The 17,595-nt window shown below is 38.8% G+C and overlaps 1 protein-coding gene across 3 annotated transcripts in view; it reads right to left on the reverse strand.

The window, feature by feature from the left end:
* Nucleotides 1-17,595, reverse strand: part of kcnh1a (potassium voltage-gated channel, subfamily H (eag-related), member 1a) — a 40,041-nt gene that overhangs the window by 18,390 nt on the left and 4,056 nt on the right. For 2 of the 3 annotated variants that reach the window (XM_086092973.1, XM_086092972.1), the window contains 5 exons: nucleotides 15,462-15,585; nucleotides 8,149-8,255; nucleotides 7,844-7,972; nucleotides 6,526-6,644; nucleotides 6,044-6,436 (listed from right to left, as the gene is read on the reverse strand). In XM_086092973.1, coding sequence (XP_085949099.1) covers nucleotides 6,044-6,436; nucleotides 6,526-6,644; nucleotides 7,844-7,972; nucleotides 8,149-8,255; nucleotides 15,462-15,585 — 872 coding nt within the window. Of the gene's footprint in view, nucleotides 1-2,919; nucleotides 2,947-6,043; nucleotides 6,437-6,525; nucleotides 6,645-7,843; nucleotides 7,973-8,148; nucleotides 8,256-15,461; nucleotides 15,586-17,595 lie in introns of all 3 variants that reach the window. The other variant, XM_086092974.1, reaches the window with a different exon arrangement.

Raw genomic sequence — 17,595 nt, forward strand, 5'->3', positions numbered from 1 at the left:
TAATACACATGTCACGTCATGTTAATAGATAACCGGAAACATGATGGGTATGCAAATGGTTAGATGGCTACACACACACTCACACACGCTGTCTGCGTGTGTTATGAAAGTGATTCGATTAAATAACGTGGGGAAAATTTACAGCTTGGCCGCAATGTCGACTCAGCGCTTTATCCTAACACCCACCACCAGTGATTCAAACAAACACTCACAATCCCTGTGCAGCTTCAGAGACTCAATGCCCACACTTGGCTATCTGAGTGTGTGTGTGAGAGGCGTATTGATTGAGCTAATGCTTGGCAGTGTGCAGCCTGTACGACTGCTGCGCTGGCCGTCACCTGATCCGATCTATGTGACGTCTGACGGACACATCGCCCTCTCACAAAGAAAATCACTCGCAGGAGCAAATATTCAATTATACGAGATGAGAGAACTGATTTGGAAAGCATTTTTTCCCAATGCAAATAATGGAAATAATTTGGGTTGGCAGCATGGTGAATAAGTGCAATAGCAATAGCAAGTCTGCCTCACAATCAAAAGGATCTGGGTTTGAATCTGTTTGGAATTTGCATTTCTCACTGTGCTTGCATGGCTTCCTCCAAAGTCACACTTCACCTTAGGTTTGAATGTAAGTGTGAGAGATTGTCTATATGTGCCCTGTGATTGGCTGGTGAGCAATATGAGGTGTCTACTGTACTGCCTCCTCCATGTAGTTCCTCTCTCAAAGACAATGAAGTGGCGTACGACATAATTATGCAAGTGTTTGTTGGCAATTTCAGTAAATGTTGTCAATGTGAAGTTTTGTAGCTGAAAATGTGCTTTATTAAGCATTTGCTTAATGGCTGGGTTAATCTCGAATGCGCTGCAGTGCGAAGCTGATGTAATGTTTGCTTCAAAGCTTCAGTGTCCTGCAGCTCTGGGACACCACACAGCCGTTTGAGGATGAGAAAGTGTCTTATTTGTTTTGGAGCATCGACATCGTCAGCAGGGACCCCGGCCAGCTCCGGGCTGCTGGATGAGACATCTGTTTACTTCTTCACGGCTTTTTTTTTAATCTCGTTTTTGGAACAAAGCATTGTTTTCAGGTGTGGGCAGCTTTGAGCAATGTGACTCCCCCCCTCCTCCCCCCAAAAACTACTTTAATCTGGTATTAATGACTCTTTTGTCCTTGAAAACACAACTTTAACCTTGTAAGTTTTTTCTGAAGAAAAAAAACCTTAGACTCATGACAATTCCTTTTTCTTCTTTTTTATTTTTTTGCAAAATTGGAATATCGTAATACGGTATTCTGCATAATGTACCCCCCCCCCCCCCCAACCAAAATTAAACATTGGAACTTTTTTGATAATATGTACTGTTTAACATATCATATTTTATAATATTTTGGTAAAGTACAATTTTGGTTTCATCAGATTAAGACTTTTTTTTTTCCTAAAAAATTACATTTTAATTTCAAAATCTTGCAGTTTCTTTATCATTTTTTAAAAACTTTTTTTAAAATATTACATTTGATATTTAGATTTGAATCTAAAAAAAAATCTAATAAATATGCAACTTTTCTCGGAATAATACAACTTTAATCATTTTTTTCGAAAAAAAAATGGGATAATTTTAATCACATACTTTAAGCACGTATCTATTTATTAATTATTTTTTAATTATCTTTTTATGGTATGACATTTTCCTTAGAAAATATTTATTTTTATTTTTATTTTTTAAACGTTATTCTCATCATATTCCGTTTTTATAGTATAAATATAATATAATATAATATAAGATTTGGCTTAAAATTTCTACTTTAATCATTCTGTGCCTTTATTCTCACCAAAATACACTTTTAATCTCATATCATATGGTTGTGTTTTTTTCTTTGAAAGACATACTTTAATCACTAAAAATTACAACTTTTATATAAAAATACTATTTCAACCTCACATCTTAAATTTGCTCCCAAAAGCGTATAAATATGTTCTATTTTAAATATCACCAGTGTCTCAAAGATATATTTATACGTCTTTAATATTTGTTTTTTTCATGCTAGAAGCAGGGTTCACCAATTCCGGTCCTCGAGTTCCAAAGTCCTACAGGTTTTAGATATTTCCGCCTACCAACACACCATCAGGTATGCTGATGAGCTGATTATATGAATCAGGTGTGCTAGTGGGCGGAAACATCTAAAACCTACAGGACTCCGGACCTCGAGGACCGGAATTGGTGAACCCTGTGCTAAAGCATACAGAAGGCTTCAATGCTGCCTCTGAACTGATGAGAACGGTTGAAACAAACAAACGGCCAGCAGGTGGCAGCAGAGTATAAGAAATCAATTAGGTCCATGTTGCAACAAGCTATTTTCCGCATTTGTGAATAATGATGAAACTTAGCTATATTCTAATGCTAACACTGCTGCAAAACAGAAACAGATACAAATATTTTTTTTCCTAATAAAAGAAGAGACTCTAATCTTTCTTTTGGTAGGTTCCATGTTTTTATAGCAATAGAACAGAATATTCCGTCAAAATCCAGTAAAATAGCCGGGTGCGAAGGGGGATGATTCAGTCAAAAAGACTGGGAGTAAATCAGTTAATTTATTGTTACTATTGATTGTTGTTGTTTTTCATAACATTGTTTCTACCCCCCCAAAAAATTATTCCCATAGATTGACACTTTTTCACAAGTTTAATGTTGTTTGCTAAATCCTGCTCATAAATATGAAGTATCATGTAAATATAGTGGCTTCCTATCTTTTGAAAGTTTTTTTTCGCAGAAAAATTAAGCAGTGCAGTCCAGTGATTGGAATTCAGAACTGATGCACACTTTGGCGACTGACATTGGAAGGTCAACAGCGTGCCCGTGTGTGTGTGCAAAACAAGAAAAACAACAACTTGTTCATTATCATATTCTCATCAAAGTGAAGCCTACTTGAGTGACAGCTCGCCGGTTCCAATTCTTCCCACGTCACGTCCCGTGCATGCAAACAGGCCAACAGCAAAGTGGGTGAGGAAGGGGGTGTGGGGGTCATGCAAACAACAAAAAAGGGAGGTGGGGAGGTGAAAAACAACACAAAGAAAAATGAATACACAATCAAATGATGAATAAAAACATGACTCAAAAAAAAAAAAAAACATCATTACAAAAACAACACAATGATAAGGTCAAGAATAACCAAATTGCTAATCAAGGCCGCCTCGCCTCCCTGTTCGGAGGCCATCACACTTTTTCATGTGGCTCATTAAGGTCTCCGACTGGACGTCGGATCGCCGACCAACTCAGGAGCAATTTGGGAGAAAATTGGAAGCGTGGTGCAGAACGAACCCTCAGAGATTGTGAAGAAGGTGACCCGCTATTGCCACGGAAACAGGAAGTTCATCATGGTGATGGTTTGAAATTGCAATTGTGACCAGTCAGGAAGTCCAGCATAACGTTTGGCAGCTTTTGGTGTATTTTCTATGGTAACACAAACATATATTTATATTTTTCTATTTCATTTTTGTGTTTTCCTTTTTTAATACTTGTGTCCCCTTGATAAAGTTAATTGAGTTGGGTTCATCTAATATTTGTACTGTGTCTACTGTTTGAAATGATTTATATATGTATATATATATATATATATATATATATATATATATAGTCTAATATTTTGTACTATTTTTTTTATATGTTTGTCTTTTTTTTTTTTTATGTAAAATGTGTATTATTTTAAATGTTTAAAATAATGTTTGTTTTGTTTTTTGTCTAAAATTTTATATTTTTCCTAACCTTATGCAATGTGTGGGTATTTATTGTGTGATATTTTATGATATTTTTAATATAATATTTGTGTCTATTTTTTAATTGTTGTTTTTTATCCTTGATCTAATTTTATTTCCAATAGTTTAATCATCGTCCACTATTTTAATCATATTTTTGCATTTTTGTCGTACTGTTTTTGTATTTTTCATATAATATTGTTGTCTAATATTTTGTTCTGTAATATTATTTGTCTAAATTTTTTTATTTTTTTCCATTAAAATTTTTTTATTGTGTATTTTTTCTCACACAACTTGTAACAATTTATTTGTGTGTTTTGTCCAAGTGCAACAACATGCAGCATAATCTATTATTTTCATTGCAATAGTGTTTTTTATAGCACTATTTTAGCTGCTTCTCAAATATTTGATCCTGTATACCAACTGCAGCGTGTCCAGTTAAGTGTCAACGACCGCCAAGTGACCGCTCGCGTTCTTCTGATGCCTGAGCTCGTCAGCATCCATGATGCTGAAGCACGGAAACACGAGACCGACGACTCAAAATGCTGCACGCGCATTCACACGCACGGAGCTCCCTTTACGGTGTCTGATAACACCTCGCGCCATTCCTGAGAGCCCGCACACATACAGCGACACTAAATGCTAACACGACATTTTACACCACACACTCACACTAGCATGAAACATATAAGCACACACGACACAGAAATACACATGGTTGATGCATTGATATAATTAAAAGTGCAGGACCCTCTAGCTCAATTCAATCACTGTGCGTGTGTAAGTGTATATGTGTGTGATGATGTGTCAACCAGAAACATTACATACAAGAGCTGTATCAACAATTCTGCCTCCATTACAAAGGATCACCACAAATGATAGCCGACCCCTTTCTACCCAAACAGGCATCATCCAACCTTCACTTACTAATGAATTTTGTTACGCGAACAAGCTCGTGATAATCATAAGTCAAGGAAAAACTGTTTTTGTAGCATAAAAGTTGTTCACTAAAGCAATCGCGTATCACAAAAGCAGATGAAGACGTAATATAATGGTCCAAAAAGCTCAAGTTTGGTGTTGTTGTTATCCACAATGCATTGCTTCCATTCCATCAGCCGCCGTGAGGTTTTAATGGTTGGGGGCCACGGATGACACAGCAGTGTGTGTGTCTGTTGAATAATGGAAAAGCTCCTTCTCCCCAATTATAATGTGCCAATTATCTGTAAATCCGAAAGCGAGAGTGCCAGAAAAAGCTTTGTGGACATTCACAAACAAGCAAAAGAAGAAGAAGAAGAAAAAGTGGAGAAAGAATGTGATGACTGCTTATTAAAAGTATTAAATGTGATTGAGTGTCTCATTTGACGCTGGAAGACTACACCACTATGAAAATCTATTTAGAGTCAATTGTACAGTATAAGTTTGGATCAACTCTAGCCCAAAAGCCCCAAACATAACACTAATATGAGGCTAACACAAATCTAATCATGAGCAAATTAACCCTAACCAGAGCTTAACTACTAACCCAGCACTAGCCTTAAACCAAACCCGAGTCTAATCTTAGCATTTAACGAAGTCCGAAAGTCCCTCACTTTAACACAAACCTACAACTCTTGCCACAAACCTTAACTCGAATCTCATCCTAGCCTAAACCTGACACTTAGCCCTAACTACAGCCTAACTCTAAACCAAGGCTAGCATAGTTAATTACTTGGCCTAACCTCTAACTCAAGCACCCAACCTGAGCCCACACCATTAACACTAGTGTTAACACTAACTCTAAATATTTTTCATTTATTATACAGTGGACCCCCACATATTTCTGGTTGACGGAAGTGCCCACCTCAGCAAAACGATATGTAATGTTGAATGTTTTGTATTAATCTTTTTAATAATGTAATATTTTGTGTTATTCTATCTGCAGCACAGAGGTAAAGAGTCTGACATGTGTGGCAGAAAAGAAGATACCCAACAATGATCTGTCCATAATGGACAATCCACAGCATCCACTGCACCATCTCTAGACACAACAACATCAGTGACATGCTGTTGTCACTGTCCTGCTGCACTGACAGGCTGAAGAAATCTTCCCTCCCCCAATTCCTTGATGCTTTGCTATTCCACCCTGGTAGGGCTAATGCCAATATCACATTCTTTCAACTCTGTACTGTCAATATTTGCTGGACCTTCAGATCATACTGGAATTATGACCACCATTTAATTAGTATTTAAGAAACAAAACACATTTGCATAGATGATATGTCTAAAAAAATTCATGTCAAGTGTTGCAACACACTCACCTCGTCAACATTCTCAAAGGCATTAATGACGTCATAGGGCAGGCAGGAGAGCAAGTCTATGACGAACCAGGTCTTCAGGTAGTTCATGCGGATTAGTTTGGGGTCCGAGATGACCTCGCCGGCTGGCCCCACAAAAGTGGTGTGGAAGTTGAGCACGATGTCCACCAGGAAGATGACGTCCACGATGCTGTCCACCACCAGCCACGTCACGTTGTTCTGCTTGGTTTTGAAGGACACGTTGTAGGGCACCATGATGGCCGTGTAGAAGGTGAGGATGAGGATGACCCAGTCCCATGTGGTTTTGAAGAGGCAGTAGTGTAGGATGATGTGCGGGGGCGTCTTGGGGGTCTCCTGCTTGTATTGGGGTAGGATGTCGGAGCCCAGCTGTAGCACCTGTCCACAAACGCATTAAGTCAAAAGGACACAAAAAATTAAACTGGTTCAAATCTGACTTCTTCCTTGGAGTAGGTAATCAATATTACCTCAGCCAGGCGCGAGTGCTTGTGTACGTTCTCTCCTTTGTGGACGGTGGGCTGCAGCTGCTGCAGGACGCCTCGGCTGCTGGTCAGAGCTCGGGTCAGTCGGGCAAACTTACCCCAGCCTGCAACACACAGAACGACCGCCATTAAGTCACCATGTCACAAATTCCCATGATTTTAATTCTATATGTGAAATTCTACCTCAAACACTAAAAGCCTGCCAATTCTCTAACCCCAATTTGAACCCCCTAAATCCAAATCTAACTAACTAACTAATCTAACTCTAAACCTCTAACTCTTTCATGCCAACCTTAACACCGAAACCACTTCATTACTATGTCAGGTCCTCAACCACCTGATCAATTTTAAAAGCTATCCTTTCTGTTTGTCTGTTTCGACCACCTTGCAACCAAAGTCGTATTGAATTCGTCTGACTTTTCTCACACTCGTCTCCGTTTCATGTTTTTACATTGTATTTCATCATTTGAAAGTGCATCAGTATCTCCTGTACACTGGTAAACACACTTTGATGCAAGAAACAAACACATTTTCTGCTTGTATGATAGCAAACAGTATGTTTCTCCGCAGCTGGTAGGAACTATAAAAAGAGCATAACAGTATTTTTTGTGATTTATATAAACCTGTGTATGACTTAAGGAAGGCAGTATTCGGGGGGGGGGGGGGGGGGCATTATGTGTTACTTGGAGGATTTCAACTATTAACTCTTGTCACTCATATCGACTGTTTAGTTCTGCAATCCTGTGTGAGGCATTCTTCTTATTTTCCTTTTTCTCAGAGTGATGTTATAAGATAGCCTCCCATTTTATGGCTGTGTGAACAGTCGCCAAAAAATACCCTTTAAAAAATGTTTTTGTTGAGAGTTTGAATGTGTTATCGACCTCATAAAAAACACACTAATAATGACACAATTACATAGAATGTAAAGAAATAAACCAGTTTTGCCATAATGTTTTGCTTCAATTTAATGGACATGGTGCATAGGGAAATGTAATACAGTACGGATTTGAGCGTGTTCCTCAGTATGCCTCAGTAATATTAGTAATTCTTCACAGAGGATAAAGAAGATATGTCTGTGAATATTATTATATTGTCTGTCTTTATGTGTGGCTGCACAGTTTGTGTTCAAATTAGTTAGTACCACCCATGCAAATTAGCATGCCTATGGTGCTTTGAATTGTTTGTTAGCTTTAAGCTAAGCGGACTTCTCTCAGGCACAGCATTGTTGTTTCAAGTGCACAATGTGAAATTCTTTGTTTTTCTGCTTAGTGTGACTGAAAAAAGTTATCAGTTTGTCTCCAACCTTTGGACGAGTCATCTTCGATGGGCTGCTTAAAGGCGGTGATGTCACTGAAGGTGCACAGAAAAAGGACCACCTTCTCTTGCTCGTTTCGAATGGGCGCGATCTTCACAAAGAACCACACAGGTGTTCCTAGAAGCACAACAATCGTCTAAAAGGTCACAATAATTCCGCACTGACGACACAGGTGGGAACAAACATTGGCTGTTGGGCATCGACTGGGGACGAAGTGTTCAGGAGCCCGCTTTGAAGTCGCCCATGTACATTCCGGATACATTTGCATGATGAGGGGAATGCGGCGTACTTACTGTTCTTCTTGTACATGAGGATTTCAAATGAGTTCATTTCGTAGTTCTCGAACGTCAGACGCACTTTTTCTGTCGTGTCTTTGTCAGTGAGCTCGCCGTACATGAAGCTGCAAGAAAAAAAAAAGTCAATATTTAATCGGTAGACATTGGTGAATGTGTATTTTTGATTTCCACTTTTTTTTAAATCTGAAAATAAATTTTAAAAAATCTCCAAAAATGGCACAATTTTTGGGGGGAATTTTATTTGGGGAAAAATACAATGTACTTCATTATGTTAACGTTTTTCTCCATAGGTTTTTATCATTTTCAAAACTGCAAGTTCATTTGGCCAAACAGACTTACATTTGTGCACAACCTATCAGTTAATTAGCAAAAGCACATATCTAGCCCAAAACTGCTTACACATTTCACTCCAAGTTCCTTTCCCAAACAAAGAGTCGGTACAGCCACAACTGCAAAGATCCTTCTCAATTGCTTTGGCTCATCTGCATTCACTTAGTTCTTTTGCCAAAAAGAACTTGGATGATTTTGCACAACTCTTTGGCTCTGTCATGCCTGGGAAGATCTGGTTTTGGTTGAGGGTCCCGATTGGTCCTGAGTGGGTTCCAGCCTTCCGGGTTGACCAATCCGGGCCCTCAGCCACTTATGCCTGGCCCCAGGTGTGGCTAGTTACCCAATTAGTGTGAGTGTATTTAATTCCCGGGTGGTGATCAGTCAGCGTGGGATCATTGCCACTTGTCACGGTCAACCCCGGAGTTCTTGCCGCTTGTCACGGTCACCCCTGGAGTTCTGTCTGTCATTTTGATTTTGTATCTTTTCAGTTTGTTGTTTAGTTAGCATTAACCAGTACCCTGGTTAGTGTTTTCTGTAAAATAAAGCACGCCAGTTTCGCACTCCTGCTGTGGTTCTCCTGCCTCCCTGCATTTTGGGTCCTCCACTTCACACGCCGACAGACACCACGCCGCTCCGTGACCACACCGTGACAGGCTCATCTGCAAAAGCTCATATCTCTCCCAAAACAGCTCACCTATGTGTCAAAATCAAATTTGTATGTCATACAAGTAGTCAGTGCCCCAAAATGCATCGTCCCTTTGGCATTCTGTGAGCACCACAAGTCAAAATAATTTGATGTTTTCTCACAACAGCTAACAAAATACAATTATAAATCAAACTGAGGGGAAAAAAGGATTTTACAAGAGCAGTTTGTAATTCTCCACTCACAGTCAAGGAAATTGCAACACTTTTTATTGACACAAAGTTACTTACACATTAAAGTACAACAAAAGAAAGTGTAAGCCGAAATCTGTATATTCATGAAAAACTAATAACTCAAATTATACCAAGCGCACAGCGTAAATGAAGAACCAACTACTGTAACACTTTCACTACACAGTAAATTATGTCGAGTAAATTTGACTCCATTTAGAGTGGGACCAAATAGACTCAGTTTTAGAGTAATATTTACACTTGGAATAGTGTAAAATAAAGAAGTGAAAAATAAATAAGTAAAGGTCACTCAAGGGTTGAGGAATGAACTCACGACCTCCAGCTTGGGAGACAGCCCTGAGCAACAGAGCTCCTGCTGTGTGTTACTGTAGTCGTGTCAGCTGGAATCTTCCGAAGTCCGAGACCAAAAACATCTTGGAGCTGAGCTAACAGTAGAAGTGGCGTAGCTCAGGTGGTACTGCGGCCGTCCTCCAACCTGAAGGTTCCTCACCCCTTCAGTGACTTTTATTTATTTTTTGTCAATTCTTTATTTTACTCTCTTCCAAGTGTAAATATTACTCTAAACGGAGTATTTGGTCCCACTCAAAATAGAGTCAAATTTACTCTAAATAGAGTCAAATTTACTCCACAGAATTTACTATGTAGTCACTATCGTCACCTTTCCCCTCTTGGCCATCCATACGCTGCTCTTTGTTTGGCCAAAGGTCTTCATCCACGTCGCAGCCGATATTTTCCCTTGCAATGCTGTGAGGGAAAAAAACGGTCTGAATGTCTCAACCATCCTCTACACTGATCCCCTGTGGTATGCTTGACTAATTTTGGCAATTGAACAGACGATTTTGCATATTATGACTTACACACTGAAAACCTGCTGACATGTTTTGGAGAGGACAGCCATTAGACTGAAAAACAACTAATCCAGTTCGATCAGCAAGATCTATCCATTTGGAAAATTTGCTGAATGTGGGCACACTGTGCTAACTGTAGGCTAAATGTACACAACCATTTGCACAGATCCACTGAGGCAATTTGTCCATGGTATTTTGAAAATGTCATCTCAGTTTCAAGAAATGTAAAATAATGCAAAATAACAAAAGATATTTGACGGATGATTCAAATTGTAAAAATGACCCAAAGAATTACGACTCTTTGTTTTCAGGTCAAAAGACAAAACAACATTATTTTAAATCCACAAAACAACAAATATGTCCAGTTTTTGGTTTTCAGATACAGAAGCGGAAAAAAAGAACAGATTTTTTTCTTCTTTTTTCTGCAAAATGTTAACAGCTTTATATATTTTTAAAAAATCAGATGATGAAAAAAAATTTTTTTTAATGTAAAAAAAATAACAAACAAGCTGTATCCTGAGAAAAGCCTAAAATGACACGCTATTCATTAATGTACACCCGGAGGTACTGAGCCTGATTGCTGCATGAAAAATTAAGCAGGAGCATCCATCCATCCATCCATCCATTTTCTGTACCGCTTGTCCTCACAAGGGTCGCGGGAATTGCTGGAGCCTATCCCAGCTGGCTTCGGGCAGTAGGCGGGGTACACCCTGTACTGGTTGCCAGCCAATCGCAGTAAGCAGGAGCAGATGAGCATTTATGGTCTTTGTCGGAGTGAAAAAGCGAAGATTATTACCTGTTGTAATGAATACATTTCCAGAGGAAGGGTCACTGTGCGCGCACTTTTGCGCCGTGAGCCCTGATCTAAATATACCGCGTGGCGGCTTTGTTATGAAATACAAACGGAAAGCTAAATTTAATTAACAAGGCTACATTTCAACGCCGTGAGCCGACTTCTCAGACGAGCGCCTGATGTTTTTCTAAATGTCCTCTCTCTTTCTGAGGCCACTTTCTTCAAAGAAAGTCAATTAAAAATTCCACAAGCGACTCGCTTGTCGCGTGTCGGGAATTCCCGCAGGGTTTGTCCTGGAAGACTCCGGACCCAAATCTTTGATCCACAGCAAAGCAGGCTCAGATGTTGGAAATGAGCACGCATTTTATGCTGGAGTCATCTTGTCAAAACATCAAAAACTAGCTGCACACACTGTGAATGTTTTATAGCCTCATCGTCAAGCGTCCGTCCACGCGATCCGGCATCAAATGCTTGGAACGTGTTGAGAAGAAGTGGAAATCAGACTAATCATACCTCTGCTTGTACTACTTTGACCAATATAGGTTTTCTAAATCCTTCAACTTCAAGACCAAAAAAAACCCAAAAAACATAAATTGGGTCGGATTGTGCATAACAATCCAGAAAGTTGAGTCAAAGTGACCCAAGTAGCGAATCGGTCTATTTTTGACAAATTCGGGTTCTTTTTGATGCACTTGTTTTTAGAATATGGCAACCAGACTCGGTTCTTCCGCCCGCCCAAATCCAATCTTCAACCAAATTTGCTGGGGCAATAATGCACCCAACCTTGGTAAAAGTAACCCAATCTACTCCAAATCCTCAGCTACCCAGCAAGTTGGTTAGGGAAACAACACACACCCTTAAAACTGCTGGGTCCCACAAAAAAATGTGACCACCAAATTTTAGGGGTTTTATACAAAACAGCCCAGAAAGTTGGGTCAAATTGATCCACTGGGTTGTTTTGATACGAAACAAGTTACCCAATGTTGGGTCAAATTGACCCAAGTAGTGGATTGGTCTGCTTTTGACAAATTCAGGTTATTTTCTCCCTACCCAGCAAGTTGGGTAGGGAGACAACACACACTCTCAAAACTGCTTGGTCCCAAAAAAAGATTTGACTATCAAATTTTGGAAGTTTATACAAAACAACCCAGAAAGTTGGGTCAAGTTGACCCAAGCAGCAGGTCGATCCATTTTTGGACCACCATTTTTGACCTAGCAGTTTTAAGAGTGCAGCATTGTTTAGTGCAACAGTGACTAAAAATCCACCCACTGATTGTGTAATGACTTACCTAAACATGCTTCAATGTGAAATACAGTGAGGTAATTTTAGGTCTGTTTCCTCCTTTAAAAAAAAAAATAATAATACTTCTGCCTAAAAATAAACCTATAACGAATCAGAGCACACACACTCTCAGACACACACTATTGAGTGTGTTCAGTGTTGGTCCTGGCAAGTGTTCTAAAGCTTATGCCGGAGCCCCCGAGGGTCCAAATCAGCAGTGCTGGCTGTGACAAAACACAAGAAATCTCACACCATTTGCAAATCTGGCAGCGGCAAGCCATCTGATGTGATCCTATTAATTTACTGCTTACTGGCACACTCGTTAAACGCTACAGTCAACACGCGGCGCGTCTACGCCAAGGCTTAAGAGACGCTGTCATTTGCAATATTTCCATTGGATCACTATAACGAACCCCCCCTCCCTCCCTCCCGCAACAGAGGAGACGTAAAACGATCCACGATGTCGTCAGCAACCCGTGGGGGGCTTTCACTCGGCCCACGGCATCTTTTATCAGCAGGTTCTGCCTCATTGCCGCACTTTCATTTTTTTCCAAATGAAAATCTATAAATTGAGGGGCTCCTTTCTTTAGCTGCACATATGGAAAGCTGCTAGAGAATGTATTCAATATCCTTGATACCAGCTTAAAGTACGCTCTCTGTCTTCACTAGTCAGACAATTAGCGCACTAGTTGAATGACTCGATTTTTCCATTAATGTGTGACATTTTTGCACACGAGCAGGAGAACTTGGCTATACTAGTAGGACAACGACATGCTACGAGGGAGGCAAAACTGTGCACTAACTGACTTCTGCATGCTAATAGTACAAATAGTGAAACGCTATATGTATCTAGTCAAATTGTGGGACATCACTAGGAGTTCTAGCAGCATGCAAATGCTGTGTGTTACAAATGCTCAACGAGTGCACAGTTTTGCCTCACTAGTTGACATGTTGTCCTACTATGTCAAACTTGTCTAAGGACAAATAGTGTACTAGTGCATGGATCTTAAGCAAGATACCAAGGGTATCTAATAAAGGCTGAAATGGCTTTCCAGACAAAACATTGCCATTTGACAGTAAAATTAATACTTTTATTGATTCTTTTTTTCACTGGTAACTGATCCTCCCCTTGTGCCACTAAGGAATCTCAAGACTTGTGCATAATTGGCACATAGCGACGTATGGCCTCCATTTTGTCGATCAACAACAGCAGGATCTATTATTCATTTGAAAAGCGCTCTCTAATTGGGGCCGCGGCTACATTTGCTGCATCGTACTCGGATAAAATGAACACCACCAGATGAGACGCCAGAAGACGACTCGTCAACGCTCGCTCAGGTGACTCCGCTACGGAAATAACGGACAGGTCGGCTGAACAATGACGGCAACAAAACAGTGACCACAAAAAACAGCTAATGACCGTGAATAATGATTGACCAAAACAAAACGGCCACCATTAATGTGGCCTATAACCTTTACAACTCAATTAAGGAAAATCATTTATCTCAAACAACTGAAATAATGTCTGCACACCCTCTTTTACCTGGTGATGTGTTTAGAATTAACCAATTGCATTCAAATTCATGTTAAATGGGAGGCAGCACACACCTGCCACCGTTTAAAGTACCTCCTGATTAATGTAAAATAAATAAATAAATAAATAATAATAATAATAATAATATATTTTTTTTGTTTTTTTGTTTTTTTTACAAACCCACAAAATGCATCAAAAAACGCTGATAAACATTCAATATACTGTACGTTTTACAGGGAAAATGGTGAAATAATATTAAAAATATATATAAAACATAAAACAAATGAAAGAATATACAAGTATTTAAAAAAATACTTAATAAAACAAGGGGGAATCAACAAATATGCATTGTTTGGATTTTAAAGTTGCAAAATCACCATGCACCAAAAGATGGCAGACATAGCTTAGTTGGGCCAGAGCTATTTATAGAGTTTGGCCCACTCAATTTCGGCACGGTAACAACATGGCGTCCATATGTCATGTGACCAGCAGTTGACTAATTACAGTGATTTGGCGATTGGAACAGCCAGCTCACTACTTTCTTCTCGTCACATATCACGTGACCACCGTAACTGTTACGACGCACCGGCACATAAATCTAATTATTGTGAATGAAAATGTTTTAAAGCTGTACTTTATTTCCTTTGTTGTACATATTTTCAACTAAAACAAATTAATTATTTCCGTAGTATATATTATTAATGCATCACTTTGATTCTCGCACTTGCGCTGTCGCTCTCGCCATGTTTTTTTCATACTCTCAATGCGTTGTGGTATATTTCAACCCGGTTGAGTGAACATCGATGTTCACTACTTTTCATTGTGGGTAATTTTGAGTGCCCTACATTTTCGTTCCCTGGACATTTGGACACCACTATAAAATGGCGTGACCCCTCAGTAGGGCACTATATAGGGAGTAGGGTGCACATTTGTACACAGCCAGTGTTGGCCAAACTCTCTCTATATACGGCTCTGGCCCAACTAAGCTATGTCTGCCATCTAGTGGTGAATGGTGATATTGCAACTTTATAATCCAAACAATGCATATTTGCTGATTCCCCCTTTTTTTTTTTTTTTTTTTGAATATTTGTATATTCTTTAATTTATTTCATATTTTATATATATTTGTAATATTATTTCACCATTTACTCCCATTTTCCCTGTAAAACCTACAATATATCAAATGTTTATCAGGTGTCCATATGTCATGTGACCAGCAGTTGACCAATCACAGCTTAGTATGCTGTCATACTCTGTGATTGGTCAACTGCTGGTCACATGACATATGGACGCCATGTTGTTACCGTGCTGAAACCAAGTTGTCCAAACGCTCTATATATGGTTTTGAGTTGTGCTTTTGCCCTATACTACTATACTAGTAGGCCTAATATTTTTTGTGCAGATTTGGAATGATAAGCAGGTCAAATGTAATACCACGATAATGTTACAATTTTGAGTGTGTTGATTTTTGTGAAAAAAAATCTTGGTCTAATATCTTTTTATAACATAAAAACCTGCCTTTTCATTTGGGGTGTTTAAACTTTTTATATCCACTGTACTGTACTGACTGGCACCACAGTGACTGAGTATAATGATTGTCAAATAGACCAACCAATGGCTGTAGCCTACCTGCAGGTGCTGCTCTTCTGCATGACCTCTGCCCTGTGGTACCCCGACAGTTTGCAGAATCCGTCGTTGCTGTAGACGATGGGCCAGTCCACGATTTGCGCGTTGCCCAGCACAAAGTTGGTGTCTGTTTGGCCCAGAGGGACAAAAACACAGAAAGCACAAGGAAGCAAACGCTTGAGGGGTTAACGCCAGCATCTACTCAACAATCAGAGCAACTGAGGAAGGTTGGGAATATTTGCCTAGAATCAGAATCAAAAGCAAATATTGGGGGAAATTGTAAGGGAAAGTTACTGGAAGACATGAAAGGACACAAACAAAAAAGGCCAAAAGGATGTTAAGCAGCAGTTCAGTGTAAAATTATGGATACAGCCTTTTACCTCCACCAAGGAAAATATTTCATTTTCATTTGTTTGTTTGCAGGAATATAGGAGTACAGTGTTTCCTCGCTATATTGCGGTTCACTTTTTGTGGTCTCGCTGTTTCTCTGATTTTTGTGTGTGCAATTTTGCATGCATTTTTTTTTTTACAGTAATGTACCTATTTTATAAAATTTATGAAGGTTTGAACATTGAGAATGTTTAAACAAGAGAGAAATGTGAGAACAAGTAAGTGCCTCAATGAGAAAAGTGTATAAAATGTGCGGTGAGGGGTTTTAGAGCCTTATAACATATATATAATAAATGTAAAACATAAAACTATCTACTTTGCGGACTTCATTTATTGCGGTATTGCTTTTAACCTAACCCCAGCGGAAAATGAGGGAGCACTGTATACAGTTTTTCCTTTTTAACTAGGGGAAACTGACAATCAATTGATGCTTTCTTTGAATGTTCTCCTCTAATTATTGTCAATACTGTGTTTACCATCTGCAGGAATAAATGGCAATAGCATTTGTAGCTAACTCTAAGCTAACTTGCTGGACTTCCCATATTGCATGTAACATGTTAGGCTTCTTTTGACAATAACTTACCCAACAGTGTGTCTGGTGGTTGCAATCATGTAGTGAACGCCATTTTGATCATTGGAAAAATATTTTCTCTCTCAGAGTGTTTTTAAATCTATTTTCAATACCAGTCATTGTACCGATCGGAATAATTCAGTTGTGCTCCGTATTTGGTATCTCTGAGAGTAATTTATCCTACTAATGTGAAGAACTGAGGCAACTTAATTGCTCCATGAATGGACTGAATTCTTATTCTATGTATGCAGTCGATTATTATGCCTATTTCTACTATTCTTCTAAAACTGTTTTTGTAGTTTTTATTTGTGTGTTTTTCTGCTTAGTGTTCTTTATCTTGTCTATAGTTATTAATATTCCAAGGACAGATTTGTAACCTTTGCTTTCAGAGCTCCCAACACACTTGATCAATGTTAATTAGGGTCCATGATGCTTCATTACACGCGTGGAGGTACGACCGAAAAAACTGCATGCACACACTCAGTGACACAAATGCCTCAGTGGAGTTCATTTTAAGAGAGGCTTGTGTGAGTTTTTTTCATGGCTAAATGGAAAAGGATCACCGTGGATAATCGTCACAATCGCTCATTTGTCTGCAAATATCAATAATTGCTGTCATTAGTTTTAAAGGTCATAAAAAAGGCAGCTGGTTTTAACGTGGCCTATTTTGCATATTAAAAAGGTGAGCAGCACCTCGGAGCTAGACTTACTCATAGTCAATATGCTAATAGCCCGAGACAATCAGTGCCGCTATGCTACTTGCTTAACGGTCTGTTGGCCAGTACTGCGTGATCTTCGAATATTAGAGATTAAACAAATAAATAACTCTGTCGTCATTGAGAATCTCGTAGTGTTCCAACTTTCTAGTGTTGACACTTACTCCTGCCTCTAAATGGTCATTTAATGATTATTAGCGTTTATTGAAATTAGTGGCTAAAAAAGGTCAAAAGCATGTAAATGTGCTATAAGTTTCCTCTTGAAAAGTTTTATTTCAATAGTTTAGTTTATTAATAAACTAAACTATTGAAAAAAAATAGTATCCGTTTTTTTTTTATTGTTGATTTTTTGGTTGAATTAACATTGTTTAAAATTCTAAATGTTTGCATTTGACAAGTTGTCATGTGATTCAAGTCCCTAGAAAAAAATATGTTTTATAAATAAAACACTTGACAGGAT

This window comes from Leptonotus elevatus, chromosome 13 (assembly GCF_054856555.1).
Source record: "Leptonotus elevatus isolate MCC_2025b chromosome 13, RoL_Lele_1.0, whole genome shotgun sequence".
NCBI lineage: Eukaryota > Metazoa > Chordata > Actinopteri > Syngnathiformes > Syngnathidae > Leptonotus > Leptonotus elevatus.